General features: G+C 46.5%; 1 protein-coding gene across 1 annotated transcript in view; it reads right to left on the reverse strand.

Annotated features, from left to right (window-relative positions):
* Positions 1–17,026: 17,026 nt before the first annotated feature.
* Positions 17,027–18,580, reverse strand: part of LOC125942489 (uncharacterized) — a 132,251-nt gene continuing 130,697 nt past the window's right edge. Inside the window, exon 5 of the mRNA XM_049660684.1 lies at positions 17,027–17,587. Within this exon, the coding sequence (XP_049516641.1) occupies positions 17,498–17,587 (90 nt within the window). The 3' untranslated portion in view covers positions 17,027–17,497. The remainder of the gene's footprint in view (positions 17,588–18,580) is intronic.

Below are 18,580 nucleotides of genomic sequence, written 5' to 3' on the forward strand. Positions count from 1 at the left end.
GATTTGTGAAGGAGACGTTAGCTTCAGGGAAAAAAAATCACTCATAGAAATGTGACGGTATTAAAAATTAACGTGCTATAAAATATTAAAATTTACACGTCAATAGAACTTTTCTTTTACGACTCCGCCTACCATTGCAGCTCATCTTTCCTCCGTAATATGCTACCGAGCAGCCTGTTTTCTTGTACCTCTATTTCCGCGTTTCTTCAATTCCACCGCGAACACAAAATTTTATGATATAGGTGTGCTTGGTTGCAATGTGGAAATCACGCACAGCGGAACGTCCAATCACAAAATGCGTTAGGGATTATCAGCGCAGCACTTCCACGAAATCGGGCGGAACCACTGCAAACTAATATATATATATATATATATATACAGAGAGAGAGAGAGAGAGAGAGAGAGGGACAGACAATGGTAGTATTAGTCATTTTGTATATTAAATGTTCAATAAGGCGGTAAGAATGTTCAGAATTTAATGAAGTATAAAAATACCATGCATTCGTAGCTAGTGTAGTAGAATAAGCCGCGTATTGTGACAACCGTGCCTTTCACAATTGGAAGAGTTGTCTATCCCCGCTGACCATCGAATGTGACCCTTATTGTTGTTGAAACAATTTTACCTTCCCGATTTCTTTGATGCCTCTCGCTCCTCACCGATGCAGTCGTGTTTATAAGAAGCACGGCTTCTTCATTTGTGCCATCATTTCTTAAACAGTGATTATGATGATGTGTGGTGTTTTATGGCGCAAGGGCCAGTTATGGCCAAAGAGCGCCATGTCAGTGTTTGTGAGTGTGCAGTGGAGCGATGAATTCTGAGAAGTAGATGAAGCGTGGCTGTAACGGGGCCTAAAAATAATCGCTGTAAAGTGCGTAAAATATACGGGTACTAAAATCATGGAAATGACTAATGAGGTGTACTATGAAGGGAAGAATGCATTGAGAAAGAATGACACGACATTTAAAATATTTAAGATGCAGTAATTGGTAAGAAGCACTGCTGCCTATACAGATCCCTTGAATCACAAGGCCCTGGAGGCATGTGCTATAAAAAATACCATCACAGCAGCATCCTCTGGAGAGAGAATGCGCTACGAACTTATTGGGCTAATAACATGAAGGAACACATCGTTCAAGAAATCGACCACTGCTTTGTCGTTAAAAAGCCGTTCTTCACCAAGAAACATGCTGGGATGAAGAGGCAGATGATATTGGTACGCTTGAATAAAAGATTTCTTTCTCTCTGTTTCAGCTTCCCGACACTCCACGAGGACGTGGAGGACAGTCAGCCTCTCACCACATCTACCACAGGTTGGTGGTTCATCACCACTAAGCAAAAAATTGTGGGTGCCATATGTATGTCCTATTCTTAGACGACAGAACAGGACATCAGTTCGTCGTGTTTTCGTTACGGGGGGCCAGAAGCCTAACTGTGGTTTTATCAAGTGAAGCTTATTATTTCTTTCCGCGTCCCATAAGCGTTGCCAGTGGCTTCGTAGTTTCTTTCGCAGAAATGGCGTCAAATCTGTTGCGGGAACAGCAGCTGTAGGGAGATTTAATGCATGAGATGTAACTGTTGTGGCCATTTGGTCTGCTCGAACATTACCCTCAATGCCTCTGTGGCCCGGCACCCAGCATATAATCACATGCTGGTTAGAGATGTATGCTTTACACAGGATGGAATAGAGCTCATTAAGTACAGGGTTTTTGTGTTGACAGAGTGACTTCAATGCTTTCACGACAATTTGGGAGTCTGCAAATATGATAGCTTTTTTAAGTTTTGATCTCATTATATACTTTACAGCCGATAATAGTGCATAGGCCTCAGCTGTAAAGATACTTGTCTCCGGGTGCAGTACACCGGATTCCGAAAAGGATGGACCGATGGCTGCATAAGATACCCCGGCATGTGACTTGGAAGCGTCTGTGTAAAACTCTGTACACGAGTATTTAGATTGGAGTTCTAGGAAATGCATTTTAATGTGTGCCTCTGGCGCGTGTTTCGTAACTTCTATAAACGATATGTCACAATCTATGAGCTGCCACTGCCACGGAGGTAATAGTTCCGCTGGAGCCATAGGATGATGATCAAGCAGCGGAACACCCCATTTCCTCACTAAGATTCCTCACACGCAAAGAGAACGGCTTTCTCGCTGCAGGTCGATTGTGGAAGAGTGTGGCAGCAGTCACATCGTTTATTGTTGAATAAGACGGATGTTCAATATTTCCTTGTACTTTCACAAAATATGTAAAACTGCTGTATGACCGCTGCAGATCCCCGCAGGGGCGTCTGCGCAAGCGGGCGTTTGGTGAGTCGCGCCACCACGTACCCGAGCACAAGAGGGTTGGACCCTCCCGCGTCTAACCGTGCGCGGCTTAGCCGTGTCCGGGGAAAAGGGGATCCTGGGGGTTGAGCCGACGCTGAGTGTTTGGACCTTTAAGGCCCCTCAGCAGAGGCAACACACCCCTTTGGCCTCGGCTTCACGTAGACGGCACCCCCGGACTGACCCACCCGGGGGAAATCGGTAGTTGCCTTTTCCTGTCTCTCTCTCTCCCTCCAACCTTCGTCTTTCTCTCTCACTTTCCATCTCTCCTGTCCTCTCTTCACTTCGTTTTACTTCCAATTTTCCAGGCAGCAAGGGTTAACCTGGTGTAGTTTATCCATCCTTGGATCTATTATATTAGGTTATAGTGGCTATGTACAGCTGACGTCTGCATCTCCTTCGGGTCTTGTAGCGTCCCCTTGTTGGGCTCGGTGGTGGGCGGCTGGCATAGTTACCGAAATTATTGTTACCTTATGGCTTTATCGTCATTCCCCCGACTCCCTGATCGCTCTCACAAACGAGGGCGCACCGAAGATATTTTTCAATTCTATGGCAACCGAACAAAGAACTTTCCACGCTTTCACGTCATCCACTCTGATAAACTTGAAAAGACAGTAAGAATGATCTCACCCTTCCTTGTCTCGAAATCTCTAACCGAAGTTTTCGGTCCGGGTTACAAAGCATCGAAAATGGCCAGTGGTGATCTGCTACTCGAGCTCCGTGATCAGAAACAACATGAAAAACTGCCCAATCTAGTGTCCTTAGGGGATGTTCCAGTAACAGCAACCCCCCACCGTACCATGAATACCACCCGCGGCGTCGTATCCGATGCTGATTTGTTGGAGCTATCTGAAGCTGAACTCCTGGAGGGCTGGAGTGATCAGAACGTCATAAGTGTCAAACGAATTAAGATGAGGCGAGACGGAAAAGAAATTCAGACCAAACACCTAGTACTTACTTTCGACTCAAGTGTTCTGCCCGAGTCCATCGAGACCGGGTACCTCAAGATTCGAGTTAGACCATATGTGCCAAATCCTCTCAGATGCTTCAAGTGCCAAAGGTACGGTCACAGTTCGCAGAACTGTCGAGGCCGGCCGACTTGTGCCAAGTGCAGTGACAATGAACATTCCTCTGAAACATGCCAGAACACTCCGCACTGTGTCAACTGTGATGGCGAGCATGCCGCATACTCGCGGTCGTGCCCGTCTTGGAAGAAAGAAAAAGAAATTGTGACAATCAAAGTAAAAGAAAATATCTCATTCAAGGAGGCACGCAGGCGGGTGTCATACCTGCCGAAGAGCAGCTTTGCCGAAGTGGCGCGTCAGGGGGCAGCGTCGCAACGGCTTCCGGCGGCTGTCCGGCTCACACGCAGTGAGCCGCCAGCAACGCCATCCGCCCCCTCGGCGGCTGCAGCTAGCGCTGCTCCGCCTACTCACAAGAAGGGGCCATTGACCTCCGGGCTGGTGGCCTCAAGGGCCTCGTCCCTCGAGACGAGGCCTTCCCGTCACACCAACCGCTCGCAAGAGCGCGTGTCCAGCGCCTCGCAAGAGGCGATGGACACAACAACCAGCCAGACGGCGCTCCAAGCGCCTCAGGAGCGGCGAGAATCCCGCGATCGCTCCAAAAAAGAAAAAGCCCGCATCACAGGGCCCGACAAGGGCTCTGTAAGTTAGTCTCTTTCAAACACACAGCACAAAAAAACACTTTCAACATGAATACACAAATAATACACAGGTTTTTGTCCTGTGGCTCGCATCGTCGTTTCAGCTGGGCTTCCACGGCAGCCACCTGTTCCTGGCTTATCACCAAAGCGCACCCGCCCAGACGCTACCGATGGTCCTGAACGATTCCTCGCAAGTCACCGCACACAAGCCGTTTCCGGACACAGTCCGGTTCTTCGTCTGGCAACACGGGGCAACTATGTCCGAGGGACGGCCGCATCGACTACATATTGCACCGCCAGACCGGACCGAGTTGGGGCACGCCACCGCAACGACAGTGGTCACAAAAATGCCCTTCTTGACGCAGGTCAGTTACCTTTCGAACGCGGCTTGCGTCCGCTCTGGAAATCGCTGTTTTCTTGCGGTGTCGTGCCCCACTTGTGTTATTGGTACTTGTCGTAGGCTCTTGTGTGGAACGCTGTTGTCTCACTACATCAATGCTCAAGCAGTTAATCTGCTCCTATTGCTGTCGGGAGACGTGGAATCAAACCCAGGACCAGATGGCGTCTCACCCCAGTCCATTGAATCTATTGCAATGGCCATATCTCGCATCGAAACATCGCAAAGTTCCGTCCTATCCGAAATTTCTCTAATCCGAGCATCACAGACTAGCATCGAGACCCTTGTGACCAGCCTTTCGGCTCGTGTTGATGCCCTGGAGAAGATTGTGCAGTCGACTCAGTCAAATGAAAAAGGTTTAAAGGCAGATGTGAATGATAGCCTTGCAAAACTTTCCACTGAAATCAAAGTTCTTGCCGAAAAATGCGACGACGCAGAAAACCGCCTGCGTCGTTCAAACTTGCTTTTTTGTGGAATTCCAGACACAAAAGGCGAGACTTGGCTTCAGTCCCAGACAAAAATAATATCGTTCTGCTCCGAGAAACTCGGTTTGTCCATAGATACAGACGACCTGGAGCGTGCGCACCGGCTTGGTCGCTACCAGCAAGAAAAAACTAGGCCTATCATTGTAAAATATGCAAGATTTAAGGATAAATCTAGAACTCTTGCAGTGGCTTCCAAGCTCAAAGGCACGAGTTTTTCGATTCGCGATGATTACTCAGCGAGAGTTCGACAAGCGCGAAGAAAACTTTACCTTCATGGACAACAGAGTGGCAAAACATTTAAACTTCGCTTTGACCGGCTCCTGCTTGATGGCAAGCAATTCACGTACAATGCTGAATCTGATTGTGTAGTTGAACTGAAGGCGTAGCAGTCCCTGCGTTTTCCTAGGCATGCGCGTCCTCCTCCTGCCCCCCAATCCTGCCTCGCCCCGATCGCTAATCCCGTTTATCAAAATATGTCCGTCTTGGTCGCAAACGTGCGTAGTTATCTACCTAAGAAAGATGCCGTAGAATGTATTTTAAGAGACAGCGATACTGACCTCGCTATACTTACAGAATCGTGGCTACATCCAAATATTGCTGATCATGAGCTACTACAGGATGACCTAGCGTACGCTGTGCACAGGCTTGACAGGTTGGGGCGTAGGGGAGGCGGCATTTTGATTTTTGTGAAAGAAAATGTTCCTTCATATGTTACCGAATTGAACTGTCAACACGAAATTCTGTGTGTGAATATTTCACTTGCTTCAAGAATGATTGTGATTGTTGCTTGTTATCGCGCTCCTGACTGTGATGTTTCTTTCAACCATGAACTAAATTCCGTACTAGCCGATCTTTACTCACGCTTCCCGTCTGCGAATTTTATGCTGTGTGGCGATTTTAATTTTCCGGACATTAACTGGGAAGATCTAGAGGCGCATAGCCGGCAATCCAAAGATTTTCTTGATACGATCCTAACATTCAATTTTACTCAGATGGTTGATATGCCAACGCGTGAGGGGAACATTCTCGACCTTGTTCTTGTTTCTGATCCTGAAATAATAAAATCGCTATCATCTGTTGGTGGTCTAAGCGATCACAAATTACTACTATTTAATCTCTGCATTGCAGTTCCTATCCGACAACCCTCAACAAAACAGATTAGGGACTACAACAAAGCAGACTTCAGCAAAATCAATACTGAACTAAACAAGTTTTCTTTTTCTTTTCGTCAGACTGCTCCTTCTCGTACAGTAGATGAAAACTGGATGCTATTTAAGAATACGTTACTATCGCTTGTTGAGAGACACGTGCCCCTTGTTCGCATTCGCGGTGATTTAGGAAAGCCCTGGTTTTCTAATACATTAAGGAGGCTGTTAGGTATGAAAAAACGTCTTTTTCGTGATGCGAAACGCTCGAAATCTTGTTCAAAGTGGGACAAGTACTTTACATGCCTTCGTGAATACACCAACACTTTGAAACAATCCAAAAAGAAATTCTTCCACCACGACTTGCAGAACATTATTCGTGTCAACCCAAAAAAATTTTGGAATATTCTGAAACCAAACAATCGCTCCAACAACATTTCTTTTACATACCCTGACGGTACAAATGTGCCACTTGATCAGCGGTCAGACGTAATCAACTCATATTTTTCTTCTGTTTTCACTCGTGAGTCTGCACTAAAGGACGTTGATTTGCCCAGCTACTGTTTCCCCCGCATGCTTCCTATTATCATTAATTCTCAAGGCATTATGAAGCTAATTGAAAACCTGAAAATTTCTAGTGCCCCCGGGCCAGATAACATCTCTGCTAAGATACTAAAAGGTACGAAAGAAATTTCCAGTCAAATATTACAAATAATTTTTACCCAGTCCATTACCGATAGCTCACTTCCAAATGACTGGAAAATCAGTAAAGTGGTACCTGTATATAAGTCAGGCAGCCGCTCTGATCCTTCTAACTATCGTCCCATTTCTCTAACAAGCATTGCCTGTAAACTCCTAGAACATATAATATATTCACAAATAGCATGTCATCTTGGGGATCATTCCTTCTTTTTTCACAATCAACACGGTTTCCGGCCTGGTTTGTCATGCGATACACAGCTTTTTGAATTTGTTACTGATCTTCACCTGAACTTAGACTCATCAATTCAGACTGACGTCATCTACCTAGATTTTGCCAAAGCATTCGACTGTGTTCCCCATCAGCGACTTTTGGCCAAACTTTCATGCCTCAATCTCGACCCTCTCGCACTGTCATGGATTCATTGCTTCCTAACAAATCGCCTCCAGTACACAGCTGTCGGAAATCATTGCTCTGGCACTTCTAGCGTGATCTCCGGCGTACCACAAGGGTCTGTCCTCGGTCCCCTTCTCTTTCTCATCTTCATAAACGACCTTCCTAACGGCATTTCATCCTCTATGAGACTTTTCGCAGACGACTGCGTACTTTATCGTCGCATCAAGGACCAAACCGACCATGCAATACTTCAACAAGACTTACATTTAATAGAAACCTGGTGTTCCAATTCTCTTATGAAACTTAACATCTCCAAATGTAAAGTTATGCGGATCTCCCGTAAGCACTCTAACAAGGAATACCAGTATTCTCTAAATTCGACAACCCTATCCACCGTTCAATCATATCGTTATCTCGGTATCACCATTAACAGCAAGTTGACCTGGACGGACCACATCACAAAATTGGCTACCGACACTACTAAATCACTTGGTTACGTCAGACGCAACCTGGCCCTGTGCCCCCCATCGACACGAAAACTAGCCTATGAAACTTTCATTCGAAGTAAACTTGAATACGCCTCAGCTATTTGGAGCCCGCACCAAGCTTACTTGATCAACACTTTAGAATCAATACAAAATCGTGCCGCTAGATTCATCACTTCCAGGTACAGCCGCCAAGAAAGTATCAGTAAGATTAAATCAACCTTAGGACTCGAACCATTGTTGTTGCGTCGGAAAATTGCAAAGCTGTGCCTTTTCCATCGAATATATTATAACTTCCCACATCTGCATGGAAAGCTTCTTATTCCACCAACCCGTACATCTCGTCGCCTTTTTAACTCTTGCAGCATCCAGCGCTTGCATGGTTCAACATCTTCCTTTAATCAATCGTTTTTGCCTAGCACTATCGCAGAGTGGAACAGATTACCAGATAGAGTTGTCAGCGAGCGTAACCACATTATCTTTAAACGGCTGCTTACTGATTACCTCAAACTCTAACCTTATAATGACCGTACTGTGTTTTCCTTCTTTCGCTTTTTCTTTTTTTCTTGCTTTTGCATTGTATTCGGTGTGCCGCGAAGTTTTTCCTTTTTTTTGTGTGTGTTCCTTTTTTTTTTTTAGTTGTGTTCTCAAATGTAATCCACAGGCTGTAGGAAATTGTTACCACGTCTATATTCCTATTCTTACCTCCTGTAACCCCCCCTTATGTAATACCCCGACAGGGGTCCTTAAGGAAAATAAATGATGATGATGATAATACAATGGAACGTCAGAGGACTCCTACACAACCTCGATGACGTCAAAGAAATCCTACACAAGTTTAATCCTAAGGTGCTGTGTGTTCAAGAAACACACCTCAAACATACACAAACAAATTTCCTCCGGCAATACGCCATTTTCCGGAGAGACCGAGAGGACGCGGTGGCGTCGTCCGGTGGCGTAGCTATAATAGTCGACAGAGGGGTGGCTTGTCGGCAACTACTCCTCCGAACCCCCCTTGAGGCAGTTGCTATCCAAGCAGTGCTGGTTGATAAATTGGTGACCATTACGTCTGTATACATCCCCCCGAGTTATCAGCTCTCTAGGGCAACATTTCAGAGCTTTATAGATGAGCTTCCCCATCCTTACGTAGTCGTCGGAGATCTAAACGCGCATAGTACACTGTGGGGCGACTCTCGTTGTGATGAGAGAGGGCGGTTAATAGAAAACTTCCTATTCTCCTCAAGTGCCTGCTTGCTGAACAAGAAGGAACCAACATACTACAGCGCTACACACAAAACATTTTCCGCCATAGATCTTAGCATAGTGTCTGGCACACTTCTACCGTATCTGGACTGGGAAGTCATTAATAACCCCTATGGAAGTGACCACTTTCCTATCGCTTTAAACCTTACAAAGCAGGCTGAATGCCGTGCATACGTTCCTCGATGGAAAGTCGATTCAGCTGACTGGGCGCGGTTTCGCGAAATAACACATTTGCCCTGGGACGATGTCCGTGCACTTGGTATTGACGATGCAGTAGCATACTTTACAGCATTTGTAATTGATGCTTTATCAGTATGCATTCCCCAAACAAACGGATCACCTTCGAAACGACGTATACCATGGTGGAATGAGGAGTGTAAGGAAGCGCGGAAGAAGCAGAACAAGGCTTGGAATCTCCTACGTAACTCCCCCACTGCAGAGAACCTAATTAATTTCAAGGCGATTAAGTCGCAAGGAAGAAGAACACGCCGCCGTGCAAAACGGGAAAGTTGGCATAAATATATCAGTAGCATCAATTCGTATACAGACGAAAGAAAAGCATGGAATAGAGTAAACAAATTAAAAGGTCGGCAATCTCATCCTCTATCGCTAGTAAATATCCAGGGAGGTACCCTCACAGATCAAGCTGATTTTCTAGGTGCACACTTCGAACATGTTTCCAGTTCATCCCACTATTCTGAAACATTTTTAAGATATCAACGACAAGCAGAGCGACTGCCCTTAGATCGGAAAAGCACGCGAAACGAACCATACAATCACCCATTTAGCATGGCTGAATTTCAGGCTTCACTGAAAGGTTGCAACAAGTCTGCGCCAGGAACCGATGGAATAGTATATGATATGATTAAACACTTAAACCCTGAAACTCACAAAACACTCCTGTCGCTTTTCAATGCCATGTGGTCTACAGGTCACATTCCGTCCGCTTGGAAACAAGCCATCGTAATCCCAATTCTCAAAGAGAACAAGGACCCCTCTTTAGCCGTCAGCTACAGACCCATAGCGTTGACAAGCTGTTTGTGCAAACTCTTTGAGAAAATGGTAAACCGGCGCTTGATTCATTATCTTGAAGATAACAAAATACTTGATCCTCTGCAATGTGGATTCAGGGAAGGTAGATCTACTATAGACCACCTTGTCCGTATGGAGGCGAACATCCGGGATGCCTTCATGCACAAGCAATTCTTCCTATCAGTATTTCTTGACATGGAGAAGGCCTATGATACTACGTGGCGCTTTGGAATTCTCCGAGATTTGTCTAGAATGGGTATCCGCGGTAACTTGCTGAGCGTTATCGAAAATTATCTATATAATAGAACATTTCGTGTGAGAGTTGGCAACGTCCTATCCCGGCCATTCACTCAGGAGACAGGTGTACCTCAAGGTGGGGTGCTGAGCTGCACTCTCTTCATCGTCAAAATGAATTCTTTGCATACCGTTATACCGCGCACAATGTTTTATTCTGTATATGTGGACGATGTACAGATTGGATTCAAATCATGTAATCTTGCAATCTGCGAGCGACAGGTACAGATTTGCCTAAACAAACTGTGTAAGTGGGCGGATGAGAATGGATTTAGTCTAAATCCACAGAAAAGTACCTGTATCCTTTTCTCAAACAAGAGAGAAATATTACCGGATCCCGATATTTCTCTGAATGGAGAACGTCTATCTGTAAACTCTCAGCATAAATTTTTAGGTATAATCTTAGATTCCAAGCTCACTTTTATCCCTCACCTGAAACATCTTAAAGAGAAATGTCTCAAAACAATGAACCTACTGAAACTTCTGTCCCGCACATCCTGGGGAAGTGACAGGCGCTGCCTTTTAAGCCTGTATAAAAGTCTGATACGATCGCGCCTTGACTACGGCGCAATAGTCTATCACTCTGCTGCGCCTAGTGCTTTAAAGATTCTCGATCCGGTTCACCATCTGGGTATCCGCCTGGCTACAGGTGCCTTCAGAACAAGTCCAGTAGAAAGCCTGTATGTTGAGTCCAATGAATGGTCCCTACATCTCCAAAGGACATATTTAGCTTTCTCGTACTTCCTCAAGGTAGAATCAAATGTGGAACACCCATGTCACTCACTTACTTGTGACGTATCCACTGCCAGGCTTTATCGTAACCGCCCAGCTTTGAGGACCCCTCTATTCCTGCGTTTAGAAGCAATGGCAGAGGAAACGGGTGTCCCACTTAGAGAAAGTCTACTAATGGCCCCTACTCGCTTTCCACCACCCTGGGAATGGCAGACCATCGAGTGTGATATCTCTTTTATACAAGTATCAAAACATGCACCTCAAGCACATATAAGTTCTCACTTCCTTGAACTTCAAGCGAAGTACTGTTGCGAAGAATTTTACACAGATGCCTCAAAGTCTCCATCTGGTGTGGCTTATGCAGCTCTGGGAGCGTCGTTTTTAGCATCGGGAGCATTAAATCCACACACCAGTATATTCACCGCAGAAGCATTCGCCATACTCACAGCCGTAAAACATATAAAGGAGACACATATCACTAAAGCTATTGTGTTCACGGATTCATTGAGTGTAGTTAGAGGCCTAATGAGCTTACAAAAACTTAAGAACCCTGTTTTTAATGAACTGTACTCATTGTTATGTGCAGCGTACATGTACAACCAAGTCATTGTCATTTGCTGGGTACCGGGTCACAGAGGTATTAAAGGCAATGAAGCTGCCGACGAAAATGCCACGTCAGTTGCCGTTAGCGACACGGATATAAATAAGCCCATAGGAGTCGCAGACCTCAAACCCTTTATACGACATCAGTTGAGGAAGTATTGGCAAAGCCAGTGGGATACTGAAGTATTCTATAAGCTCCACATGATAAAGCCAAAATTAGGGAACTGGAGATACGAAAGGACAGATAGACACAAAGAAGTACTTCTTTGCAGATTAAGGATAGGCCATACCTACGGCACCCACGCTCACCTACTGACTGGAAGCGAACCTCCAACATGTAGTAGATGCGGCAATAGCCTTACAGTTATACACGTTCTTCTTCAGTGTCGGGAAATAGATGCAGAGAGGAAAAAGTACTTCCCCTCCCTGTATCGTGATCACGTACCTCTCCACCCAGCATTTTTTCTCAGCAATGAACCGCTTTTCAATTTTAACACGGTCTTAAGCTTTTTAAAAGAAACCGACATCTTAAAAATTATTTGGCCAGGTTAATTGTAGCACTACCTCCTCTTTGGAGGTTGTAGCTGCAATGTAAGCATATTTGTAGAGCACATACGTGCCTCACGACCTTGCCTCCAAGGGTCCTGTTGAGGTACTAGTGCTACCATCTCCTATGCGCCTCGCTTAACCATCCATCGTTGCCAACATATTATGATCATAGGACATGTAACTAATCATTGCCATTATTTTAGTACATTTATATTTTAAGCAATTTACAGAGACTTATTTTAGGCCCGTTTACAGCCGTGTTACATTCTTTGATCCCATTAATACTTCATTACACCATGTGTTTGGCGCTCTTTGGCCAGAACTGGCCCTTGCGCCATTAAAACCCATTAATCATCATCACCCCCGGCGGAGGCAACACACCTCTTTGGCCTCGGCTTCACGTAGACGGCACCCCCGGACTGACCCACCCGGGGGAAATCGGTAGTTGCCTTTTCCTGTCTCTCTCTCCAATCTTCGTCTTTCTCTCTCGCCTTTTCATCTTTCCTGTCTTGTACTATCTTCTATATTACTTCCGATCTTCTTGGCAGCGAGGGTTAACCCTGTGTGAGTAGCCGACCTAGGTTATCTCATATTCGGTTATAGTGGTGACGTACGGCTGGCGTGCGCAGGACTTGTTTTTATAAGACCTGTGGCGTCCCCTTGTTGGGCTCCACGGTGGGCGGCTGGCGTTACTGCCGAAAACTGCAAATTTTTTATGGATAGTTCCTTTCCCAAACTCTCCGATCGCCCTCAGAAACGAGGGCGCATCGAAGAAGTATTTAAATTTTTTGGTCGCAACACTGAGAACTTTCCCTGATATCAAGTAATACACTGTGAGAAACCAGGAAAGACAACGAGAATGATCTCGCCTTTCCTCGTTTCCAAAAGTCTAACTCAGACAATTGGCCCAGGCTATAAGGCAACCAGACTAGCAAGTGGTGACCTTCTTCTGGAACTTCACGACAAAAAGCAACATGACAAACTATCTAACCTAGTGTCTCTCGGGGACATACCCGTTTCAGTTACCCCACACCGCACCATGAACACCATCCGCGGTGTGATTTCCGATGATGATCTCATGGAGCTGACCGAAGCTGAACTTCTGGAAGAATGGAAAGAACAAAACGTTATCAATGTAAAACGAATCAGAATGAGGCGTGATGGTAAAGAAATTGACACGAAGCATCTAATACTCACATTCGGTTCCAGTGTGCTGCCAGAAACCATCGAGGCAGGTTATATTAAACTCAGAGTAAGGCCGTACATCCCCAACCCTCTCCGTTGCTTTAAATGCCAAAGATTCGGCCACAGTTCACAGAACTGCCGAGGCCGTCAGACCTGTGCAAAATGCAGTGCGAATGAACATCTCTCTGAATCATGTGAAAACTCTCTCCACTGTGTGAACTGTGATGGGGAGCACGCCGCATACTCGCGGTCGTGCCCTACCTGGAAAAGAGAAAAAGAAATAGTAACAATCAAAGTAAAGGAGAACATATCATTCAAGGAGGCACGTAGGCGGGTATCATACCTGCCCAAGAACACCTTTGCCGATGTGGCGCGTCAGGGGGCAGCGACACAACGGTTTCCGGCGGCTGTCCGGCTCACACGCGCTGAGCTGCCAGTGACGCCATCCGCCCCCTCGGCGGCTGCAGCTAACACTGCTCCGCCATCCCAGAACACGGGGCCATCGACCTCCGGGCTGGTGGCTTCCAGGGCCTCGTCCCTCGAGGCGAGGCCTTCTCGTCAAACCAACCGCTCGCAAGAGCGCGTGTCCAGCGCCTCGCAAGAGGCTATGGACACAACAACCAGCCAGACGGCGCCACTAGCGCCTAAGGAGCCGCGAGAGTCTCGCGATCGCTCCAAACAAGAAAAACACCGCATCACGGCGCCCGGAAAGGGCTCTGTGAAGTAACTCCTCTTTCTTCACACACAGCACAAAAACCACATTCAACATGGATACACAAATATTACAGTGGAATGTCCGAGGACTCCTCCACAATCTCGATGACATCAAAGAACTCCTACATAAATATAATCCAAAGGTGATGTGTGTCCAAGAAACACACCTCAAACACACGCAAACAAATTTTCTCCGGCAATACGCCATTTTTCGTAAAGACCGCGATGACACAGTCGTGTCTTCCGGTGGTGTGGCTATTGTAGTCAACAGAGGTATTGCCTGCCGGGAACTAAAGCTTCGTACGCCCCTAGAGGCAGTTGCTGTCCGAGGGGTGTTGTTTGACAAGCTGGTCACTGTCAGCTCTATATACATCCCTCCCAATTATCAACTACATAAAACCGAATTCCAAAACTACATAAATGAACTTCCGGAGCCATACATAGTTGTCGGAGATTTCAACGCACATAACACTTTGTGGGGAGACTCACGTTGCGATGCGAGAGGTCGCCTAATTGAAAATTTTCTGTTCTCTTCAGGCGCATCATTACTTAACAAGAAAGAGCCTACGTATTACAGCGTTACACATAACACATATTCATTCATTGACTTAAGTATAGCATCGAGTACACTAATGCCATACCTGGAGTGGTCCGTTCTCAAGAACCCCTTTGGGAGCGACCACTTCCCAATTATGCTAGGCTTAACAGAACAAGATAGATGCTCGCCACACGTTCCCCGATGGAAGCTTGACTAGGCTAACTGGGAACTTTTTCGACAAATAACATATTTAGGCCGGGATGACATTGCCTCTTTTAACATAGACGATGCTGTGGCGTATATAACAGGTTTTATCATTGACGCTGCTGAAAGGTGCATACAACAATCTGATGGACTGGCTAATAAGCGTCGCCTGCCATGGTGGAACGAGGAATGCCAAAAAGCACGTAAAAAGCAAAACAAAGCCCGGGGATTGCTTCGCAACTCCCCAACAGCTGAAAACCTGATAAATTTTAAGCAAGCAAAGTCGCAGGGCAGGAGAACGCGCAGACGTGCTAAAAGAAAGAGTTGGGAAAAGTACATCTCCAGCATAAATTCGTACACCGATGAAACGAAAGTCTGGAATAGGGTAAATAAACTAATAGGCCGGGAGTCACATCCCCTACCCTTAGTAAGTAGCCAAGGTGATAGCCTGGAAGACCAGGCGGATTGTCTAGGTGAACACTCTGAATATGTATCAAGTGAATCGCACTATACAGAAACTTTCCTGAAGTTCAAAGAACGCGAAGAGCGGCAGCCCCTTAACCGCAAAGGTTCTTCGAGTGAGGCTTACAATCGACCATTTACCTTAGCCGAACTTAAAGCATCTCTTACATGTTGCAACAATTCGGCGCCAGGTGGCGATCGTATTATGTATGAAATATTTAGATACCTACACCCTGAAACACTGAAAACACTCCTGTCTCTTTTTAATGCCATGTGGGCGGCTGGGTGTATCCCGTCCTCATGGAAAGAAGCCATAGTCATCCCGATACTTAAGCAAGGCAAAGACCCGTTCTTAGCCAGCAGCTACAGGCCAATAGCTCTAACAAGCTGCCTGTGCAAGCTGTATGAAAAAATGATAAACCGGCGTTTAATCAGTTTCCTAGAAAATAACGAAACACTAGACCCCTTCCAGTGTGGCTTCCGAGAAGGTAGGTCGACAATAGACCACCTCGTTCGCATCGAGGCAAACATCAGAGATGCGTTTATTCATAAACAGTTTTTACTTTCTGTATTTATAGATTTAGAGAAAGCGTACGACACGACATGGCGCTTCGGAATTCTGCGAGATCTTTCTGCGATGGGGGTCCGCGGTAATATGTTAAACACAGTCGAAAGCTACTTGTCTAACCGCACGTTTCGCGTAAGAGTGGGCAATGTTTTATCTAGAACATTCACCCAGGAGGCTGGTGTGCCACAAGGGGGTGTGCTTAGTTGCACACTCTTTATTGTAAAAATGAACTCCCTGTATACAGTTATTCCACGCAGCATGTTTTATTCTGTGTATGTCGATGATGTACAGATAGGTTTCAAATCATGCAACATTGCTATCTGCGAACGACAGGTACAGCTTGGATTAAACAAACTGTCTAAATGGGCTGATGTAAATGGATTTAAAATAAATGCAAATAAAAGTACGTGCATACTTTTCTCAAACAAACGAGGCATGACACCTGTGCTAAATCTCACGATTAATCAAGAGGAACTGTCCGTGAGCAGTGAGCATAAATTCCTGGGAATAATTCTAGACTCGAAGCTTACCTTTATCCCCCATCTTAAATATTCGAAGGCAAGGTGTCTGAAGACGATGAACCTTTTAAAAATTTTGTCGCGCACAACATGGGGTAGTGACCGAAAATTCCTCCTGAACTTGTACAACAGTCTTGTCCGCTCACGCCTTGATTACGGGGCTATAATTTATAATTCTGCAACGTCAAGTGCATTAAAAATTCTAGACCCCGTTCACCATCTGGGCATCCGCCTCGCGACCGGTGCTTTCCGAACAAGTCCGATCCAGAGTCTTTACGTAGAGTCGAATCAGTGGTCACTTCATCTGCAGCGTTCATATAGTAGTTTTACATATTTTCTTAGAGTACACGCGAACATTGAACATCCCTCTTATTCAACCATAAACGACATGACCACTGCCACACTCTTCGAAAGTCAACCGGCATCGAGAAAACCGTTCTCTTTGCGTGTGAGGAATCTTAGTGAGGAAATGGGTGTTCCGTTGCTTGAACACTGCCTTATGGCTCCAGCGAAACTGTTACCGCCGTGGCAGTGGCAGCTCATAGAGTGTGACACATCATTCGTAGATCCCGCAGGGGCGTCTGCGTAGGCAGGCGTTTGGTGGGTTGCGACACCACGGACCCGAGCACACGGGGGTTGGACCCTCCCACGCGTAGCCGTGTGTGGCTTAGCCGTGTCTGGGGAAAGGGGGAACCTGGAGGTTGAGCTAATGCCGGGTGGATGGACCTTTCAGGCCCCCCGGCGGAGGCAACACACCTCTTTGGCGTCTGCTTCACATAGACGGCACCCCCGGACTGACCCACCCGGGGGAAATCGGTAGTTGCCTTTTCCTGTCCTCCTCTTCAATCTTCGTCTTTCTCTCTCACTTTCAATCTATCCTGTCCTCTTCTCACTTCATTTTACTTCCAATTTCCCAGGCAGCTAGGGTTAACCTTGTGTGGGTAGCCAACCTTGGATATTCCATATCTGGTTATAGTGGCGGCGTACAGCTGGCGTTTGCAGGACCTATGTTTTCGAGGTCCTGCAGCGTCCCCTCGTTGGGCTCCATGGTGGGTGGCTGGCGCTGCTGCCGAAACATTCACCTATACTTATGGAAAGTTCTTTCCCCCAACTCCCTGATCGCCGTCTGAAACGATGGCGCACCGAAGAAGTCTTCAAGTTTTTTGGACGAAATACTGAGAATTTTCCTCGATTTCATGTGATTCATTCTGAGAAAAAAGAAAAGGCAGCGAAAATGATCTCACCTTTTCTGGTTGCAAAAACACTGACTGAAGTTTTTGGTCCAGGTTATAAAGTTTCCAGGCTGGCAAGCGGTGATCTCCTTCTGGAACTCCGCGAAAAGAAACAACACGAAAAACTGTCACATCTATTGTCATTCGGGGATCTCCCAGTGACAGTCACACCACACCGCACTATGAACACAATTCGTGGAGTCGTTTCCGATGCTGATCTTATGGAACTCTCTGAAGCTTAACTACTAGAAGGCTGGAGTGACCAAAATGTGATCAATGTCAAGAGAATTAAGATGAGGCGCGATGGAAAAGAGATCGAAACAAAGCACCTAATTCTAACTTTTGGAACAAGCACGCTGCCCGAGACCATTGAGACTGGGTACCTAAAGATGCGGGTCAGACCGTACATCCCCAATCCTCTCCGATGCTTTAATTGCCAAAGATTTGGCCACAGTTCACAGAACTGCCGAGGCCGCAAGACTTGCGCTAAATGTAGTGCCCAAGAACACCCATCTGAAAATTGTGAGAGTACTCCACACTGCGTGAACTGTGATGGGGAGCACCCCGCATACTCGCGATCATGCCCATCCTGGAGAAAAGAAAAAGAAATCGTGACAATCAAAGTAAAGGAAAATATATCGTTCAAAGAGGCACGCAGGCGGGTAGTGTACCTGCCAAAGAACACCTTTGCCGACGTGGCGCGTCAGGGGGCAGCGCCACAACGGCGACCGGCGACTGTTTGGCCCACACAACGTGAGCCGGCGGTGACGCCATCCGCCCCCTTGGCGGCTGCAGCTAGCTCTGCTCCGCCATCTCAGAACAAGGGGCCATCGACCTCCGGGCTGGCGGCCTCCAGGGCCTCGTCCCTCGAGACGAGGCCTTCACGTCAAAGTAACCGCTCGCAAGAGCGCGTGTCCAGCGCCTCGCAAGAGGACATGGACACAACACCAAGCGTGAGGGCGCAGCCAGCGCCTAAGAAGCGGCGCGATTCTATCGACCGCTCCAAAAAAGAAAAATCGCGTGTCACGGCGCCTGGAAAGGGCCCGTGAGGTAACTTTGTATTCTTGAACGCACAGCACAAAAACACATTC

The sequence above is a fragment of the Dermacentor silvarum genome, chromosome 1, assembly GCF_013339745.2.
Source record: "Dermacentor silvarum isolate Dsil-2018 chromosome 1, BIME_Dsil_1.4, whole genome shotgun sequence".
NCBI classification, from domain to species: domain Eukaryota; kingdom Metazoa; phylum Arthropoda; class Arachnida; order Ixodida; family Ixodidae; genus Dermacentor; species Dermacentor silvarum.